General features: G+C 34.6%; 1 protein-coding gene across 4 annotated transcripts in view; it reads left to right on the top strand.

The window, feature by feature from the left end:
• Window positions 1–389: 389 nt before the first annotated feature.
• LOC124441186 overlaps window positions 390–21,786 on the top strand; it is a 63,217-nt gene continuing 41,820 nt past the window's right edge. Inside the window, exons 1-9 of one of the 4 annotated variants that reach the window (XM_046991618.1) lie at window positions 390–760; window positions 3,196–3,263; window positions 4,181–4,253; window positions 15,106–15,252; window positions 16,127–16,222; window positions 16,495–16,560; window positions 18,986–19,047; window positions 19,262–19,313; window positions 19,418–19,552. In XM_046991618.1, coding sequence (XP_046847574.1) covers window positions 577–760; window positions 3,196–3,263; window positions 4,181–4,253; window positions 15,106–15,252; window positions 16,127–16,222; window positions 16,495–16,560; window positions 18,986–19,047; window positions 19,262–19,313; window positions 19,418–19,552 — 883 coding nt within the window. In that variant the 5' untranslated portion in view covers window positions 390–576. The remainder of the gene's footprint in view (window positions 761–3,195; window positions 3,264–4,180; window positions 4,254–15,105; window positions 15,253–16,126; window positions 16,223–16,494; window positions 16,561–18,985; window positions 19,048–19,261; window positions 19,314–19,417; window positions 19,553–21,786) is intronic. The other 3 variants (XM_046991617.1, XM_046991620.1, XM_046991619.1) reach the window with 3 other exon arrangements.

A 21,786-nucleotide genomic window follows, 5' to 3' on the forward strand; every position in this document is an offset into this window, starting at 1 on the left:
TGGTCTTGCAGGATTTGAAAAGAACTATTAGAACTTTTATGGTTCATGTATATTTCTCCACACCAGAGTGATCAGACAACCAAGTCCAAATGTATTCGATAGCAGCTTTTGCTTCTGATAAGAATGTAGATGGTTGACAAACATAATTTCTAAACTACTTTAGTCTAGGATCATTATATCTTTACTTCGCATCGATTTTCAGTGAAGAATCATACGCCTTATTCTGAAAAAGCTCGAATATAATATCAAAATTGTTCACTCCTTCAAATTTGCGAATCAATTTTCACAGCGTTACGAAGTCGTAATAACCGCAAATTTTCTTCAAAAGTATTTTTCTTATCTTTCTATAGTTGTGATAAGAAAATTGCCTGGATCAGAAGCGCGTAAAAGGCAAAATATTGCAAAAACTGTGATTCTGTGATACAAATCTATAGAAAAGTGGGTCCCCAACTTTGATTCGGGCAGATTTATTTCCGGCTTCAATTTTAGCAATTAGTTGCGTTATCCAGTCTATTTCAGATCAGTGGTCAATGGTCATTTATAAATTGACCGTTTAATAAGACCCCTCAATGGAGCATGGAGGTTGTGCGAGATTTCTGGTTAGCTCGTAATAAGATGTGTGCATTAGTTGAAATTAATAAATTTTTGCAAAGAAAGGACAAAGACTCTTTGCCAATAGATGCCAATTGTTCCTTGCTGTTTGCTAAAATCTTCTACGAAAATGGAGACTTGGTACGTTGTGAGGAATTATTAAAAAGAGGTAGATATACGACAGACTTTGTCCACTTAAGAAACTGTTTTTACTCTTTAAGACAAATTCTAGTAATAGGAAGTATTGACGATAGATGAAATGAATTCCTTCTTTTTCCGGGTCCCCAGCTGTATGCCTGCCTGGGGAATGCTGTGAGACTTTAGATTAGTAAGCGTGTTCTTTGCCATTTTCGAACCTTAAATTTCTTTAATGTGAACATTTCTGTTGTAAAGAATAAACTGTGCAGTGTAGTCATTGAAGCATCATACTATCATAGACCAATTTCATTTAACAGACATGGCTCAAAATCTGGTTTGGAAAAGCTTATTTAGTTGGTTATAGGATAAATCCCCCTGTTAAAATTTTGCAAGTCAGTTGTACTTGTAGAATTGACTTGTAACAGATTGTGTACCATGTTTACTATTGCAAGAACAGTATTGCACTCGGATAAGTTTATCATGATACATTAGTGGCACAGTCACGTTTAGCGGATTTAGGGTAAGCCAAAATAAATTACTGCAGCTTATTACATATACCAAATATATTCACATTTCCTACTATGTTTGAGGTACTTCCATTGGTAAAATTTGATATTTTAGATGGAAATTCAAAACTAATAGGGTTGTTCTTAAAGAACTTTTTTATATATTGCACTGGATTAACCGCTGGCACTGTGAGTTGTCATTAAAAATAATATAGGGTGTATTTATTGTCTTTTATTCTCTTATTATTCTTTATATAAATCAGCTCCCAAGCTATAATCCATCAAGTTACATTATATTTAAAAAGATTCATATTAATTTGAATGTATGAATAATAAATCCATTAATTTTAAAAGGTTCAACATTTATTTTAAAGACCTTTGAACTTGATTATTTTAACTGTTTTGAATAGTATGAAAAATTTCAGGGAGTAAAACAAGCTTGAAAACTTTTAACTGAACAAGCCAAACTTTTGAAAGTACCATTGATAACATCTTGTTTACTAACACTTTTTCTTTCTGTTTGTATAAACCATTATAAAAAGCTGTGTATATTTAATTTAAGCACAATGCCTTTATAGTTCATTTAAATCATTCATAAAATGCTTAAACGTACTGTGATCATTAATAACTGAGCGTAGCATTAGTAAAAAGTATTGCAGGATTTCTTTAAGATCATCAAATTAAATAGTGACATGTCAAAAATATATAGATGAGCAACATTCATTAAACTTAACGAGTAAAGTAATGACGTTAGTGTGATAAAATAGCCTGGATTTTAGTATAAATATCTTGGGAAGTGTGAGATATATGGAGAGTAGAGGTCAGATTGTTAGCCTTCTTAGGGGATGTATGGCTCAGCAGCATTAACCTATAATAACGTGTTTGATACTCAAACACAGTTTGCGATTGAATGGTTTTTCCATTAGTTATTAGCCACAATAAAATTGTTTGAAGTTAGAGACTTCACAGTTTGTTGCATGTTTTTGGCAAGGCATGAAAATAATTTTCAATTTTTAAAGTACATTGATTTTGCAGGGAAATGCAAAGTACCAATCCCTTACCTCTCACCCCTCACCAAGTGATCCCTTACCTCTCACTCCTCACCAAGTGATCCCTTACCTGTCACTTCTCACCAAGTCGTCTCTTACCTCTCACTGCTTACCAAGTGATCCCTTACCTCTCACTCCTCACCAAGTGATCCCTTACCTATCACTCCTCACCTGTACCTCTCACTCACCAGACCACCACCTTATCCTCTCACTCCTCACCTGATCCCTTCTCTCATATCCACCTCTCATCCTCACCAGTGTCTCACTTCCACCATTCCACTCACCAACCTCTCACCTCACTTGTCTTCACCTCACCAACCCTCACTCCCCAGTGATCCCTTACCTCTCACTCCTCACCAAGTGATCCCTTACATAGCACTTGTCACCTGAATGACCTGATGATTCCTTCCCTCTCATTCCTTACCAAGTGATCCCTTACCTATTACTCTTGAACAAGTTATCGTTAACCTTTCACTCCTTACTAAGTGATCCGTTCTCTCTCAATCCTCACCAAGTCATCCCTCCTCTCTCACCCTCACCAAGTCATCCCTCCTCTCTCACTCCTCACCAAGTCATCCCTCACATATCACCAAGTGATCTCTCACTCCTCATGATAATAAACAGTACTTGAAACTTTTGTAAAAAGTGCACAGTATGTTAAGTGAGATTTACTTTGAGCATTTACGTAGCCATGGAATTTCTATAAAAATCAAATACTATGTGCAGTCATTATAATGAAAGAGGCTATTAGCTGGGTTTATTAGTTTTTGGTCATGTTTCAACAGTTGCTCTCACATTGTGTATATGTGAAAAGCAGGATATTTAATTTTTACCTTCGTAAGTAGCAAAGAAGTTTAAAATACGCGTTTCTTTTCAAAGCTTGCTGAATCGATGATGTTTGAATTCTTTAGTTGAGTTTGAAGCATTTGATCTGACGCAATTGATATTAGAGAACAACCAGCTTATCCTGAAATACTTGGTTAGTATAAAATGCTATTTCCTAGCAATTTCTTCAGGTGATCAATGATCATCACATTTGACAGGAGTGTACAGATTTTCGAAGGAGGGGTGCATTGTTATTCTAGTTAAAGTTGCCAGGATGTTGGGCTGTTGTGGATTTTTAAGACGAAAGAGTTATTAGCTTTTTGAAATTTTTTTTTAACCTTTTTATGAATAAATAGTGTGATAGTTATACATTACTTCTTTAAGTAATCAACAAAGCGTCCTATGTATCCAAATATTGCCAACTAAGATCGAGTAAAATATGAATACAGCAAATGCTTTTATAGGCGTAGAAACAGATTTAAATTTGTTTTCCGCAGGGGGGGGGGTGTGAGGACTGAAGTTAAAGAGTGGTTGATTCGACTCTTATTGTTTTGAAGATGTAGAGTGCATTTTTACCTTTCAAATATTCTAGAGTCTTGTACAAACGAAACACTGTGTAGCGAAAGTAACAAAATGTTATATTAATAATTTGTTATTGCAGCAGTATTAAATATTTAATCTCGAATTTTTGAAAAACTCTTCTACAGTTGTATGCACACGAAAGAAACAAAGTTTGAAATTAACTCCTGTCAACTCAGTGGCACTAGCTCAAATTTCTTATAAGTGGGCGAGATAGTTTTCCACAACAAGCAAAGAAGTGCCGTGTTTATATATTTTTTCACGTGCAAACATGAATCCACGCTATCGATCTATCTCATCTTAGCTGTTGACATCTGTTGGGTGTTGTATATAATGTCTGAGCCTGCTCAGATGGTGTGCATGGTCAATTGATGCTCATGATTGCTGCTCTCAAAAATTATTTCTTTCCTACGCCCCTGTTAGTATGATAAAGATTTCGTTAGATTTTACCTCTGAATTTATTTAATTTTCTTAACTATTGCGGCATTTTAGATTTGTGAAACTATCATTGATAATCCCAAGGCAATAGCTACGTCTATGGGCATACTGTTGGAGAAACTACAAGGTTGGTTGCACTAAGTTTTCCTTATAGGCCATTTGCCAATCTTCAAAAAGTATATGGAAAACAAACTTTTTTGGACCCTCTCGGAGACTGTAGTATAGCATATTTGCATCATGAATGACAAATGTTGTCATCCAGATAGCCTGCAGTTATGGAGGAAAGTGGTTTGGTTTATAGTGACAACTTAGTCGCCATCTTGAATTTCGCCTGTTGTATAAAGGTTAACCGCAATAGACCATTGAGTTCTATGAGACCTGGAGGGAACACGTCATCGAAATTACTATAAATTATTAGCGCGCGGCCCGTGGTCAAAAACATGGCGGATTTTTGGTTGTGAATTAAGCGGAAAGACGCGGGCTCATAAAATAGAATTTTTTTCGCCCACCCGGATTTGACAACCACAATTGCGATTGTATAAATTATCAATGCCAGGCACAAACAATTTTCAGAAATTTATCTATAAAACATGCTGCAGACTTGTGTAGTATACTGATGCTGAAGTAATGCCAGAAAAGGAAACATTTCATGACACCGGTATGAAACCTAAGATTGTTTACCATTTAAAGTGTTCAGGGTTTTGTTTGTAAGTCAATACTTGAAGTTTGATGGTATATATGTTGTGAATGTTTTTACCCCTAAGTTATAATTTAAGTTATGTTTATCCAGTCTTATTTGTTCTTTACTTAATCGCTTGCTAGACGAGGCAAAGCAGCCAGTTCTTATCGAGATATGCATATCTTAAAACTCCTTGTTTCAACTGAGTTTACCTCCAAGAAATGGAAGATTTTTTCATGATATTTTCTGAAAATATGAAGCAAATATTAAGAACAGAGCTGTATTGAAATCAAATGCATTGCAGGATTAATTAATGAACTCTTTGGTACATGTCGTACAATAAAAAATACCTGTATTAAACAGCTAGCTTGCACAATTTGACAGATTATGAACAATCATGATGATGGTGTGTAAAGGTTTGCTTTATGCTAACAGTTTTATAAATGCCATCTTGTGTTTCTGTAAAAGAATTGTTATAGTAAACTGGTTAATACATCAAAACCAAGATAAAAACTACTTTGTTGGATTATGTGCCAAATTTTGCTCCTACTTTGAAATTTTTTCCCAAGAAAAGCTTATGACAACATACATGAAACATTCAAAGGCATGTCAAGTTGTTTGAACTTAGAAAAAATTAGTATAGGTAACTATAATTTGTAAGGACACAAGAGAAAAGTAGTGCAAGAAGGTTAGCATTTTTGAGAATTAATACGTTCTTCTTGACATACATTACACAAGGCCATAATATTATAAGTAATGACTGTACAATAACAACTATACAACTTGTTAAATATCTTCACCTACATTATAATTATTTAATTTCATTAATATAATTTCTTAAATTAACACTTAAATTTAAGAAATCGTATTTTCAATGGGAAATGAACGTAGTTCTGTTCCGTAGAAGATCCATGGTTGTCATAAACAATGTTTATGACAACCATGATCCAATGTTGTCCATGATCCAATGTTGTAGAAGATCCAATGTTGTCATAAACAATGTCTAGTTTCTAATATCTTTGCTCATATCAGAACCAGCAACACGATTATAGAATTTCTGAATTTCGTTCTTTTTCTCTCCTAGTTCAAGATATTTTCTTCATATGTTCTCAGTAGATTTATCAGAATATCGTTATACCTTATAAGACACACAGAGTCGATCCTACCAAAGCAACTCAAAAAAATTACATACCTACTTATAATATATTTCCAGTCGACTTAGGTCGTAGGGGTAAGCAAACTTTTTCTCACTCCTTTTTGGACATTTTTACTAAGACTTACCCATCTATTCAAGAAAGGCTTTTGCACCAAGCTGTTCACAAACAGTCAAAAATACAAGTATTGTGCCTGGGATTATGTATTAAAGCTTGACGGCACATTGACAGTGTAAAAAATGCCGTTTGATATTTCTAATATAGCTAAAGCATTACTTGACAAAATACACGTTACTTTACCGTAGACTCTTTCCTCATTTTAATGTGCGTGTCTATTTTATGCTTACGGTATCGCGGCTGTTTTCGCTGGTTGTCAGTAATATAAGCAGTAACAGAAATCCGGATTCCGGAGGGAGCGAATGTTAAAGATTTTTCTCAAGGTGGAAGTTTTGACAACCAAAATCCGCCATTACCGCCATCTTTTTGACAACCTGGTCCAGGCCTCTTTTCCCCTCCAGGTCTTATATAATTCAACTGAGCTATGAAGTCACACAGTGGAGAGCAGGTCAATATGTTGGGCTGATGTTTTCCCGCGAAAGGAATGTCATATGCAAGAATGTTATATGCAGTGCGGTGTTTGAAATTAAATGTAGATATGATCTTCGCATTGTATATAACATTCTTGCATGTGACATTCCTTTCACGGAAAACATCAGCCCAACATATTGACCTGCTCTCCACTGTGTGACTTCATAGCTCAGTTGGTTAGAGCACTGTACCGGCATCGCAGAGGTCATGGGTTCGAATCGCGTTGAGTCACCTGAATTTTTCAGGTTCTTGAGACAATTGCTTAAATTGTCCAGCAAAGTGCGAAGATCATATCTACATTTAATTTCAAACACCGCACTGCATATAACATTCTTGCATATGACATTCCTTTCACGGGAAAACATCAGCCCAACATATTGACCTGCTCTCTACTATGTGAATTCATAGCTCAGTTGGTTAGAGCACTGTACCGGCATCGCAGAGGTCATGGGTTCGAATCGCGTTGAGTCACCTGAATTTTTCAGGCTCTTGAGACAATTGCTTAAATTGTCCAGCAAAGTGCGAAGATCATATCTACATTTAATTTCAAACACCGCACTGCATATAACATTCTTGCTAGACTGTTTCGTAATGTATCCGATCAAGTTTTATAAGATAGAGAAACAAACACACAGCGATCATTTTAAGCATATATTTGAGTGATATCGATGAGAAGTCGCGAACTCATTCACCGATAAATGTTTTCATAAAACGGTCACTTGTTTAAATTCATTGTTTTATTCCTAGAAATATTGTGCTATGATAGTATTTGCCTCTCGAATGATTTCCTGTAACTGAAGAAAACATTCTCAGTGCAGCTGAGGTGTAGCGCTGGAAAGAATCGAAGCAATTACATTCGTATTATTGATCCATCTATATCATGGAGTAAACATTAATCTTTGTATGATCCAGTGTGTTTGTTTAGTGTTTATTGCGAAGATTTTTTGCGTTTGTTGGTAATGAATCATGAAATAATCTGTCAGTTTAAATTCAGTATAATCAAATGTATAATAGTGTTTGCTATTTCAAAATTTAACGAATATATTAAACATTTTATATGGTCACTGCATTTTAGAACATAATGAAAGTGAAAGTACAAAAATTTCCTCATATTCACATTATACTGCTTGGAACATTACTGTACTGCCTATTGAAAAGATCATGCATGAATCATGTTCAAATTAAGCTGTCAAATCAACCAGTAAAATTGATTAAATGTTCTGTTTTATTTACGTGATACACCAATCAAGTTCAACAAGCTAGATGTTAACATAACACAATATTTTCGGCAATAAAATGATGAAATTGACCAAGTGAGCATATTACACAAACTGTTATCTGCGGATAATTTCCAGGCTTGTCAACGAGTTCACTCAAATATGTCCTCAAAATTATTGCTGCTGTATGTTTGTCTTTATAATAAAACTTGATTGCATGATTTTCGAAACAATATACAGGTAAAAACCATAAAAAATCTCATTTTTGCAATACAATCTATAGTGTGTTTGCTCGTGACGTCACAGCTTTTCTGTCCGCCATTGTGGGGGAGCAGTGAAATCATTGAGTTTTATTATAACTGGAGCGGCTATCTCAAGCGTGTCCTTAAATATCGGAGGCTGTCGAAAAAATGGCAGATTTGTTCCACTACCGCTGAGATTTACTGAAAAATACTGCTTTTCTGAAAATTTCAACATTTTTCACTCCCCCCTGAAGAAAAAGCGAGGAATATATCTGTGTGTATTTGGCATTAGGCAAGCAATTTTATGATGAAAATCATGATAAAACCCTAAATTTCCTAACAGCGAGTCAACTTTGGTTGTTAGTTATCGGCTTCTACGAGGATGTTTTCTATTACTATCGATTTACTATCGATTTACTGTCGAAGGAGCTATTTGTAGGCTACATATGAATGCAGATGTACGTCGTTTTTTTTACCAGCGTCAAACTTGTTGGCTCAATGCCACTGCTCGATACTCTCTAGTCTACACAAAAAAATATGCCATTGTTTATCTCAACGTTTCACGATCGAGACAAAAGTTATCTTATTCGTTGTCATTCCATGTGCTTTTTTTCATGCATTGGGCAATGGCTTTTTTCGCCATAATTCCAGGATTTGTGTACTTGTTGCTTTATAAAAATAAATAATAAATCTTTTTTGGTATTTACGGCGTGACTTATTGTATATGATTTTCTGTAATTGAATTTCATATTACATTTTGTTGGCTACAAATCAATGCTGACGCGCGACGCAGCGAAGTAAACATTCAAACTTGTTTGCCCGATTAAACTTAACGGTTTATTTCAAAGAAAAAGTATATCGTGGTTTGTCTATATAGTTGCCGTGAAAAGTGCTAGCTCATTCTGGGTCATTCATTGTCATTACTTTTTTGCTTTGTTTCATGTAATGGCGTTTTTCGCCACAATTGTATGATTTGTATTTGTTCATGCATGCCACTATGTATAAATGAATAAATGGTTAGAAAGTTACTGCTTTACTCTATGATCTATGATTTTGTGTGGTTCGTTTTCATATAACTCTCGAGAAGACTCAAGTTAGCATAAGAGATGATGGGTGGTAAATGTAATTGATAAATTAAAATAAACATTGTATGCAAATCATCCAGTAACCTTTACGATTTTTATGGTCTCCTGAACTGGAAATGCCTCAAAAACTTGTAAAATTGCTGCACATTTTGATTTTGTTGTATTGATATTTGAAATGGGCAAAATGCTAATAATCATAAAACACTTGTGACTTGTATTACAATGATTACTAAAATTATATTTGAAGCCTGTGAATACAAAATTGTGTTTTTAATATTTCTTCCCTTCTTTTCTCTGTTTTATGTCTTTCCTATTGGCAATATAAGTGCACAATTTGAATGATTAATACAGCTTTCATCTCAATAATAAATCTTATGACCAAATTAAACACCATTTGCTATTAGATTTTTTTCATGTGAATATCTAACATCTGGTGTTGTCAATACAAGAATGATGAAGTGTGTGATGAAGAATTTGATAAAAAAATATTTTGGCAAAAAAACCCGAATGAACTAAGCACATTTGCTATACTTTTATTTTAGAAGCTTAAAGCTTTTCAGAAATTATAAAGATATTAAATTGTACTACCTGTATCTCATCTATATCATGAACAGGCTTGAGAAGCAAAAAATTGAAGAAACACTTGGAAAATTCAAAATGTTTTCCAGTTTTGAAAAAAGCAGGCAATAAAGCAATTCATACATATCCATTCTGTGCTATAACAGGTAATTAGCTCAAAATATCATTTAAGGCAAAAACTGAAATTAGGAAGAAATATTTTGTACTACAACTTTGAAGTTTTCTTTAATGCTTCAATATAGCATTCATTACATATTAGAAGCATTTAAACAACACTCTACTGAAATATTTTAATAAAGATATGACATGATTTATCCAAAAAGTGTGTCATCAATCTCAATATTAATATCCACATAATTAAACACAATCTTAATGACCATTTTACAGTTGTGTGAATTTACATTTCATTAAGTATCCAAGCACGCACAACCATCTTGCCTTGTCATCTTTCTTTGGTACCTTTACTTTACTTTCAAAGCATCTAAGGCATCCTTAGTAAATCGACTGTCTCCATCCATAAAATTAGACCATGATCAAACAACTCGTGTAATAATGTTGAAACAGAATTGATACGGCATCATATTCCAGAAACACTTTGCAAACTGATCATCTCTTCATGTTGTCAGCAAATAGATCAAATCAAATTCTGCTACTTTTTATGGTTATTATTTGGGGTGGCAGTTTCTTTATGTTATCTATCAACTTAGTAAACTGCACAGACTCTATTTTGGCATCAGGGAAACTATTTTGCAAATAATTGTGTAAAATTATTGAATTTCATAACCAAAAATAGGTATCAGTATATTTGGTACGCAAGTCAATGTTTTTAGATTTTACGCCTTTTTTAAGTGTATATAATTGCTTTTCAATCTTTAATGAACAAACAAAACAAGCAAATATCTTAACTGTGAAAGCGAGATGTTCCTTTTTGTGCACATTACGATATTCAACAATTGAACGATTAAACTGTTGGCATTAGAAAAGAAATAGCAAAAAAGATGTGTTTGTTTTTCATAAATTCTATATAATTTACAGGGGAGGTCGAGAATAATTTTTTCTGCAAAGCGAACATTTCAGCGGAAATAAGTCAATTGGCATCCATGTTTTTAGCATCATCGCCCCAGTCCACTTAGCCTCTCCAGTTATTATAGAACATAATGGGATTGCCCCATATAGATTATAAATAAGACTAGAGGTGGCATTGATAACGTTTTTAAGGAACGTGTGAATTGGGGTGGGGGGTTTAGGTCCCGGATTAAAACACGAACTAAACAAATGTTTTTTCCGTCTGCTTTTTGGATTCGTTTTTAATATATTGAGTAAATTTTTTGCTCTATTGTACGAGCATACAGAAAATTTGTCACTTTAAAGTGTTACTAATTGTATTTAGCGAGCGGTTATTATGATTATGTGTTGTTTATAATCTCCGTATACTTTGTTTGCTTTAATTAATTATACGCAATGAAAACCTATGTTATTCTTTTCTGTTTTTACAACCCACATATTCACATAGTTTAACCGTTTTTAATGTTTTTCTGGTATGGATGACAAATATATAGGTTTTTTTAAGTCGGTTAGTAGTTGAATTAAAGACGAAAAAGGTCTTTTTATCAAGCAATGGTTTACAGACTTATAATTTACTGAATGAGTGTAAAAGCAAAACAAACAAATTTTGCCAAATACGAGTGGCTTAAACCATCTAAAATTACGATAAAAAGGCAAGAATTGTTCAGCAATTAGATTGTGATAGTATTCACTATAGTATTTACGCATATTATGTGCAAAAAACTGAAAAAATCATAGTTTTCCACTGTAGCTTAACATCTGGGAATGAATTTTGCCCCCCAAAAAACGCGTACCATATTTTGAACTATAGATGTTACGATGCCACCTCTAGTCTTATTTATAATCTCCAAGGATGACCCCACGTGCGCTACTTATAGATGTATTATACGTCAGCAATCTATGTTTAAAATATCTATGACCTTTTTGCGCTATTCAAACAAGTGGAAGCACTAATATGTTCGCTACAAAGTTAGGACATTGCTTGCATTTCTATTATATAAGAAATACAATGGTTACCACTAAGCGTTGTGCTTGGGGCACATGTGAAAATGATTTAAGATATCACGAACATATGAAATGTAATAAAAACGGCGATGAGGTTTTCTTTTTGCACTTCCCTGGAATCAAACATCACAAACCAAAGCTATAGCAATAGATCGCGCATGTCATCGAGGTGAGGAGATAGTTTTAGATGTACGAAAGATAGCTTCATATGTAGCATTCACTTCGTTGGTGAAAATGGGCACATGCTATTGACACAAGCCCTAGTTTTAAATAACTACTAACTGTTATTCCTCGATTTTGCAAATATTTCTTCAACTCGGGAATTTTCATTGAATTTAATTTGTTTTTCGAGGAATCCATAATAAATGCAGAAAACAAATCTCTACATCTACTTGCGATTTTACTGTTTAAAGGCCCATTTCCACTTCATTCGCAATTCGTCAATCGCATGCGATTTTTTCTGATTGGTTGCCCACTCGGGTTCGCATGCGAACGTTCGCAAAAACTCAAACATTGCGAACATGTCAAATTCGCAATGCGAACGTTAGCATGCGGTTTACGAATTGCGAATGAAGTGGAAATTGGGACTTAAAGCATCGAGTTCTATAATAACTGGAGCGGCTATCCCAAGCGCAGCTTTAATTAGCGGCTGATGCCAAAAAAATGGAGGATTTGTTCCATTATCGCTGAGATTTACCGAAATTGACTGCTTTTCCGAAAATCTCACAATTTCTTACTCCCCCCTTAAGAAAGAGTGAGGAAAAAGTATATGTGTTTTTCGCATATTTGGCGAGCAATTTTATGATGAAAATCACTGTAAAAACATAAATTTCATAAAAGCGAGTCTACTGTGGTTGCCAGTTGTGGGCTTCTACGACGGATGCCTTTTTTAACTATTGACGATCGAGCTATTAGTTGGCCACATATGAATGCAGATGTGCGCGTCGTAACTGTCGTTCATTGATTTGCTCGATATCAAAGTGTGTAGTCTGCACGAAACAAAATATATCATATTTTATCTCAGCAGATCACGAGAGAAATGTTAGCTCATTTATTGTCATTAGTTTTTTGCTTTCTTTTATGTGATGGCCTTTTTCGCAACAATTGTAGGATTTGTTTTTGTACATGCATCTCGCGTTTCGTAAATGAATAATGAAAAAAATATTGTATACAAATCACGAGAATCTTTGAGATTTTTGTGGTCTTCCGAACAAGAACTGCATCAAATACTTGTCAAGTTGTACCATATTTGATTTCGTTGTAATGATTGTGAAATGGCAAAAATGCAAATAATTAAAACACGTAAATTACAATAGTGTTTATAATACTTGAATACATGAGTACCCAATTGTGAATTTAATACTTCTCTTCTTTTTCTCTTTTTTATGTGTTTCCTATTAGTCATGAGAGTTCAGAATTTGATTGACTAATACAGCTTTCACCTCAATAATAAATTTTATACCCATATTTAATACCAGTTGCTATGGGATTTTTCCCTTTAAGTATGCAACACCTGGTGTTGTTTATACAGGAATGATGAAGTGCATGTACACATGTAAAAATAAGGCAATAAAACCAAATGAATTAAACAGATTTTGTGTTCTTTAATGCTAGAAGCTTAACAGCTTTTCAGAAATTATAGAGTTATTAAACTGTACTACCTGTATTTGATTCATATTATGAAATGAATTAAGAAGCAAAAAAATTGAAGAAAAACTTGGAAAAGTCAAAGCATTTCCCTGGTTTAATAAAGCAGAAAATAAAGCAAATAGCAAATGTCCATTTTGTACTGTATTAGGTAAATATTTTTTCAGCTAAAACGGAAGTTAAGAAAAATATATAGCACTGAGGTTTTCATTACTGAATCTTTAATGCTTCAATATGGCATGCATTACATATAAGTAACATTCACACAACATTATACTAAAATAATTTAATGAAGATGTGACATGATTTTACAATTTAGTTATACAAAACACACTGCATGGATTGTAAAGTTGCAGTAAGTCATCATCAATCTCAGTATCAATATTGACATAAGCACAAACTTTATGACCTTTTTACATGACATTTCATCAAGGATCAAGACATACATAACCTTGTTATCTTTATTTGGTACTTGACCTTTACTTTCAAAGCATTCAAGGCATCTTTATTAAATCCATTATCTCCATCCATAAAATTAGTCCAAGTTCAAATAACTGTTGGACAGGGAAGCCTGTAAATCATTTACCTTTGTTGGTATTCATCCTTAGCATTTTGCAGTTAGACTCTGTCTGGTCAATAGTATCTTCCAATTGTCTTAATATAGTGATCTATGAAATAGTGGTACTGCAGCATATTCCAGAAACATTTTGCTATCCGATCATCTCTTTGTGTTGTCAAGAAATTGATCAGAACAAACTCTTCTCTACTTCATGGGTTCTCTTTGGGAGTGATCGTTTCTTCATAGTATCTGCCCACTGAGTAAAAAGAGCAGAATCTTTTTTCACGTCAGAGAAACTATTTTGCAAACAGATTTACGGTTTTCACACATTAACAAATAAATGGAAAAGTATGTTGATATTTAAAAACAAAAACAGGAAAACATCAGTCGGATTTTATCGTTCAGGCGGGCGTCATTTACAGTTCTTGCTGTCTGATCACCAAACAGTTTGCAAGTAAAAAGGTCAAGCTTGCCAACAGTTTCTTATATCACCCCGTCTGATGTTCACAAATCAGAAAATGTTAAAATAAATTGTTCGTTTGCTCGTGCTAATGTTAGTGCTTTTTCCTTCGCCTTGCGTATAATCGCAAGCTAAATAAGTGTAGTGTGCACTTTAAATAGTGCGTTTATTACAAGAAAAACGAGGTAAAAAGTATCTGTAAATGCGTAAAATGCCGGTAAAGCTGAACAAAGGCGTAAAATTCATAATTTCCAAAGTATAGTTGATTTGACTGTGATAACTGTTCTATTCAAAACGTTATCGGATGTTGCTGACCGTTCGCTGTCCACTGAAAGTGCGCACAAAAATACAACACTTTAAAAACGCTTAATCGAGCATCGCTCGTGCGATAGTGTTAAACGTCCGGGGGCATGCTTCCCCCGAAAATATTTGAAATAAGAATTTCTAAAATACTCTAATAATTTTGGGGAGGAATAGTTCAAACTGTATTTCTCAAATGTATTTCTTCAACCTAAAATCAAAATTCCACGCCTCATGTTCATTTCTGCATCCACCAAAATCAATAACTGGGGTGCCCCCTTCTCTCCCCCTGCCAGCACACTGCGGAGTTTTCATATTTAAGAGCTGTTCAATTTTTATATGAAATGTAATCCAAAGTAGTTGTTACAGTATTGGGTCTCTGCTATTCTTTATTTAAAGGGCTACCATTTTCTGATGTCTGTGAAGTTGAGCTCAATGTATGCTTGAACTATGTTGCCATTGTATTTAATTCAACGGGCGATGATCGTCTCGTTCCTGGTGGATACAACGTATGCCAGGCGGCCATTGAAAGAACTTTGTGTAGAGGTAAGTTTAAGGAATCATTTTGGGAAGGGGAAGAAATCTTTATGAACTTTGAGGACTGATTTTTCAAAAAACATGTTTGCGTATTAAGTTAAGCTTCTGCAATGGAAATGATTCCTCAAAATGAATTCTTTGGGAAGGGGAGGTGCCTTTTGATAATGGGTTAGATATAGCGTGTATAAGTGAGGTGTGAAGTGTCCACTGAAAATATTGCTTATTTTCACTGTGCCTAGAGGGCTGTAGCAAAAATAAAAAAATAAGTTCGATAAAATGTTTTAGTAGAATCATATACTAGTGTTCTTTTTCAAATGAGTTAATTTCATTGGGTACTGCAGTCACTATCTATTATTAAATGGATAGCAAGTAGTGGAGCAATAGATAGCTAGTAGCGAGAAAACTTGGCTGCTGACCCTGCCGTCTTGCGTTTTACTGAGTTTTCTGACCATAAACCTGATTGTTTACTTAAAAGCCATTCTAAAGAAGGGTGAAGTTGCCGCTAATTCTAACGTTAAGATATTTCCACGTGAAATAAACAAAAATTCGCTGTTCGTTCTTACTCAATGCATGTTTACTTGTGAAAACGTAGAAGACCATTTTTTATAACGAACGCTTTGCCTGCGTGAGCGGAGCGGGCACTTTTGAGCACGGGGGCTATAAAGCAACGTTGGGGCTTAGAATAATTATATTTTCAAGTAATCTCAAAGACACTTCAATTTTATGAAAAAAAACATCGCGAAATATTGGACTAATTGTATTCGTTATCATTACTAACAAATCGCTATTGATTTACATGTTTTGTCGTTTCATTTGTCAGTCTATATACAGTTTAGCGTGCTTTGTCAAGCGGTCAACCACGTATGAATCTTTGCTCTTTTAGTTTTTGGAACAACGCAAAAGGTGTGTTCTACTTCGTATTTAGTATTTGAAGAAAATATCCGACATTATTACGTTGATGGACAAGAAGGAAAACACAGTTAGTAACGACGATTTTTTCATTAACTGATTATACACAAATCTTTCCGCCTTAATACTGCAGGTTGTCTGTTGTCACACGAACTTAATGTATATGCTGTGCCCTATGCCAGTTTCAATGCTGTATTTTTCATGTTCCAAAGACAATATCGTAGTTTAACTTTGATCCTTTATCGTCTTTCGTTTGTAATGCTTTCAATACACGAAACTTTTGAAATGGCTCTAAGGAAAATCAAAGTGACCATTCAGTTTACCTTATTTCATGTATTTTAGAGGAACATAAGGAAGTGGCGATGTTGCTTGTTATATTTATTTCAATCTTGATGATAAATTCTCACGGTAGCTATATAAAATTTTTGTTCATAAATTTGTCGAACAGGTTATAAAGTTTTCGGGGTACATGATACAGTTGGGCTGACTGTTTTAGAAAAAATTCAACAACTGCACTGTTGTTAGTGATGATTCGAATGAAAATCGAGAAACTTTAACGCTCTTAAAAATGTGCCACGTCACCAAATGACGTCTTAGTTTAAGATATATAAATATCGATGCCAATAATATATAATTATAAATCACTGTAATAATTTATTTAAAAAAGGTTTTTTACGAAAGCAAATGTTTATCAGAATCTTAATTTTTATACACCATTACCATTCTTTAAAGTGCGTATAAACCTTACGTGGTTTTTACACTATCCAATGTAAGTGGTGTCAAAGGCCATATTCCAAACTTTTGCTTTAATCGGACAAATAGTTTGCGCTGTAAAGTCCGTCAAAGTTGCGAAAATACGCCAATTTAAGCGCTTGGTTTTAGCGCTAAGTGACTGGGCCTGCGCGTCCACCTGACGTCATCTAAGTAACACGGGTCTCAACTGTCGTAAAATAATATATGAAAAGCATAGCAAACTGTTTTCATGTAAGGCCAACTCAGTCTACTATAACGGGCTGTTTTAATGTTCCCTGCCCATAAAGCAAAGGCCTTCACTCATTCCTTTTAATGGTCCGCCATTCCTGTAGAAATAAGTGGCTCAACTCAGGTATTGCTCTATGCTCAACACATGTATTTTTTAAGTTTATCAAATATATTTTGAGGTGAGAACAGATTAATTCGATTCAGAAAATGCAAATTTTAAGCACTTATATTTCCTGAAAGACAAATTTGTCCAGTTTGACACCTCATACGAACTGTCTTCCTTACATGACGTCACGACATGCACTTGATACCAGACCCCTTAGTGAAAAATATATACAGCAAATTTGGATTTTTAACAGCGATTTCCCAAGATAGATTTAATGTAAATCAAATTATTTTTTTGAATTTGTTAATTTCATGAATTTTTCTTTCAAACAATACTAAAATCCTGTAAGGTTTATATGCCCTTTAAACGCTTTTTACTGCATCCCACTGATATGTATATTAGACTGGATAACGCATCACTTGTGAAAATTGAAGCCGGAAGTTCGATCATTTGCTACTGGCTTCATGGGTATCGATCCCACTTTACTATACTTTTGTATTACAAAATCACAGTTTTTACGTTTTTATTCCTTTTATAAACTTTTGACAAAGATAAAATTTTCAAGAGGTGTAGAGGAAAACCAGAAAGAGAGTTTTAACCCTAAAGCTGTGTTTTCTTGGCTTTGTAACGAATGAAAAATAAGATGGCAAGTTTTATTGAAATTTGAAAATTGAAGGTAACAAGGACAATTTCAGTTGTGCGAGGCATTTTTAGAAGATGAATACTGAAATTACAAGAAAGTACGAACAAAGGTATTCAGATCTGCAATATATTCATCGATATTGCAGTTGTTCATAAAGGAACTGTTTTAAAACCTTGCATCGTATAATGCAAGGTACTTTTGCATATTTTGATGATGTTGATGTACGTCTCGTAGAGTTTGAGGATACCGTTTTCAACTTCTATTGTTCACAAAAATGTCTTTCTGATTATTTGTCTATGTCGATTTGTTTTGCTTTCTCACTGATATAATAAATACGTAATTTGAAGTTATTATGATATTAGCGATGTGAATAACAAAGTGTCGATAAATAAGTAAATTTGTAGCAATCTTCCATAAACGTCATTGCAGATAAAATTTTGGTAGCAGTAGTAGGATTCTGTAATATTTCTACATTTTTTAAGAAGCAGCATCATATAATCTCCAGTTTGTTTTAAAACAATGCAGGTGGACCTTGTACCATCTCATATTTCTGCCATTATAAAGCCAAGAAGAGAAACTTTTTAGGATTAAATATCTTTGCCGGTTGTTTGTCTCTTTCACAAAAACTTTGCTCGAATCAAAAGTTTGTAGAACTATTAAAAACGAAAAAACCGTGATTTCGTAATACAAATGTATTGTAAAGTGGGACCGATACTCATCACGAAGATCATAATCAAATGAGCCAACTTCCGGCTTCAATTTTCGTACTATATTTTATACATGGATGCGTTATCCAGTGTTATATACATATCAGTACTACATCCACGATTCAAATTTATTTTATTTTTCTGTCCGTTGTTTTGCGCATGTTAATCGAAGTTCCAAAAAGGTGTTTAGATTTGTGCTGTACTGCCAAAGTTCTATATCTTGTGGTCTGTATAACAACTATTTTGTGACTAAATTCTCGTACCGAAAAATTGCGTGGCCTATTTAGCGGTTGTATCTATTTTAGTAATTTAATGCGCCTGTTGCTTTTGTCTTCAACGTTCTTTGTTGCAATCGTTGGATTTATTAGTGATCGAATTTTTTTTACGTTTGCCTAGTGTTTGAATCGTACAATCTCATGATGAGTCTGGCTGACTGTTATCGGTCAGTTGAAAAAAATGTGAGTTATTAATTTTTCATATGTTTTCACAGTTACATGTACTGTTAGACGTTTTTCGTAATTTTTTTCTTTCTTCGTTGATAATTTTGGATAGTGAATAGTTCATTTTTGATTGCATCTAGAGTAACGCGATTTTTAAATTTTGTTTCTTCGTTCGAAGTTTTCTTTATTTTCAGAAATTTGAATGGTTTAGTTATTTAATAATGTGTTGTAGGTTGAGTTGAACTCCATATTCACTTTAACAGCAGGCGCAGAGAACCTTGAAAGTAACATGATTCTTCTATATTTTTTGAGTCGTCATCATTGTCTGAGAAGTTTCAAATTTTTACAATGTAATGTCCATTTTTTACGAAATATTATTTTCCTGAAGGTTGCTTGCTACCGACTATCCACTTTCTCCTGAGCTGCTCGTCATTCATGTTAAATAAGAAAACAGAATGTTTAAAACATTGTGATAAATGTTTGAGTTTTAAAGCAGACTTTGTAAATGGACTTTTTATGAAAGGTAACGAAACACTGTGTTTTGCTGGAAGAACTTTCTGTTTTGGCAAGGTTACAAATGTATGACTGTGCATTAGAAATTTATATACAATAACTGGAATATACATTCGAGAATGCGTTATATAAGAATTTAAGCGCGGCATAGTACATCAAATAAGAAAAACAAATTAATGTCTATGTCGTGAGTAAAGTTTACATAATGAGAATTAGACATATGCATTTATATGTTTGTAAATGTAGATCGTCCAGGTTGGCATAGTCCTGAGAAGGACTGTTTTTGTTGTTGTTGACTGACGTTTCGACAACCTTAGCTGTAGTCATCTTCAGAGTCAAATGAGGAGTAAACGTCAGGTTAGCCGTATTTGTTATCTGGTTCTTACGTCATTGTATTGTGTGTAAGTCGTTTGTAAGAGGCCGGAAGTTGCTGTAATCTGTTCAGGGGGGTTTGTTCCAAGTTGATATACCAACTTTCTAATGTAAGCCGTTGTCTATAGTCAGTACTGTAAGTAATGCATTTTGCCGAGTCCCAGTCAATGTTGTGCTTTGTGATTCGGTGATGTTCAGCAATGTGATTAGTGTTGTCTTGTTTCTTTGTAGCTCGTTTGTGTTCAGAAAGTCTTATGTTTAAGTTCCTGCCAGTTTCCCCGATATAGGAGGTGTGGCAGTTGGAGCAATTTATTTTGTAAACTGCACCTTGTCGTTCGTTGGTTTGTTCTTTGTCCTTTATGTTCGTTAGTACTTGTCGTATGCTGTGATTGGTTTATGTGCGACACGTATGTTGTATGGTCGTAAGATACGCGAGATAGTCTCAGACGTACCTTTGATGTAAGGTATCGTTGCTGTTGTCACTGAGTTGTTCGTTTCGTTGGGTTCGTTGGGTTTGTAAGTGTTGCGTTTGATGAAGTCAGAGTTATAGTTCTTTTTGTAAAAAACACGTTTGAGATAGTTGTTTTCGTTGCATAGAGCGTCCGGTGAATCACATATGATTTGTGCACGTCTTGTTAATGTTCTGACTGTGTAGCTTTGTGTGATGTAGGGTTTTAAGATGATTGGTCTAGTAGTCGGTCAGTGTGTGTTCGTTTGCGATAAACTGTTGTTCGTAGTTTCTGATTGTCATGTTTTACCAAACAGTCGAGAAAAGGAAGAGTTCCGTTTTCTTCGACATCTTTGGTAAAATGTATGTGGCTGTTCTGTTTGTTGATGTGAGTGTGAAAGTCATCAATCTCGTCTGCATGTAGTGCTGTGATTGTGTCATCTACCTATGGGAACCAAAAAGGTAATGCATGTTTGTAAGTCGTGAGCACCCGTTCCTCTATAGATTGCATTACAATTTCAGGGTAGCCTCCGCTTTACAATCGTCCTCTATACGTGACAACAACTTGACAAAGGACGAGCAACAAGCACTCAAACGACTAAAACACGTCAACAACATCGTCATTTTACCAGCAGACAAAGGTCGCGTGACTGTGGTCATGGACAGGAATGATTACTTCGACAAAATGGACACCATTGTTAACGACAGACAAACGTACGAACAAAACATAAGCTACAATCAAATCAAAACATAAGCTACAATCCACTGAAACTTTCATTAAAAAACTGAGCACTATACAAATACCGGACAACTATATACTAGTGTCTTTTGATGTGAATTCACTGTTCACCAGTATTCCACTTAATCTGGCACTTACTTGTACAAAAACCCTCATTACAAATACCACGGACGTACTGCCATTACTGACAAAAGACATTATTGAGCTACTGGAGCTCTGCCTCACCTCGACTTACTTCCAGTACAAAGGTACGCACTACAAACAATTACATGGAACAGCAATGGGCTCACCCGTTTCTGTCGTTATTGCCGAAATTGTAATGCAATCTATAGCGGAACGGGCGCTCACGACTTACAAACATGCACTACCTTTTTGGTTCCGCTACGTAGATGACACAATCACAGCACTACATGCAGACGAGATTGATGACTTTCACAGTCACATCAACAAACAGAACAGCCACATACAATTTACCAAAGATGTCGAAGAAAACGGAACTCTTCCTTTTCTCGACTGTTTGGTAAAACATGACAATCAAAAACTACGAACAACAGTTTATCGCAAACGAACACACACTGACCGACTACTAAACCAATCATCTTAAAACCCTACATCACACGTACTATCGAACATAAAGGACAAAGAACAACCCAACGAACGACCAGGTGCAGTTTACAAAATAAAC

Source organism: Xenia sp. Carnegie-2017, unplaced genomic scaffold (genome assembly GCF_021976095.1).
Source record: "Xenia sp. Carnegie-2017 unplaced genomic scaffold, XeniaSp_v1 HiC_scaffold_20, whole genome shotgun sequence".
In the NCBI taxonomy this organism is placed as follows: Eukaryota; Metazoa; Cnidaria; class Anthozoa; order Malacalcyonacea; family Xeniidae; genus Xenia; species Xenia sp. Carnegie-2017.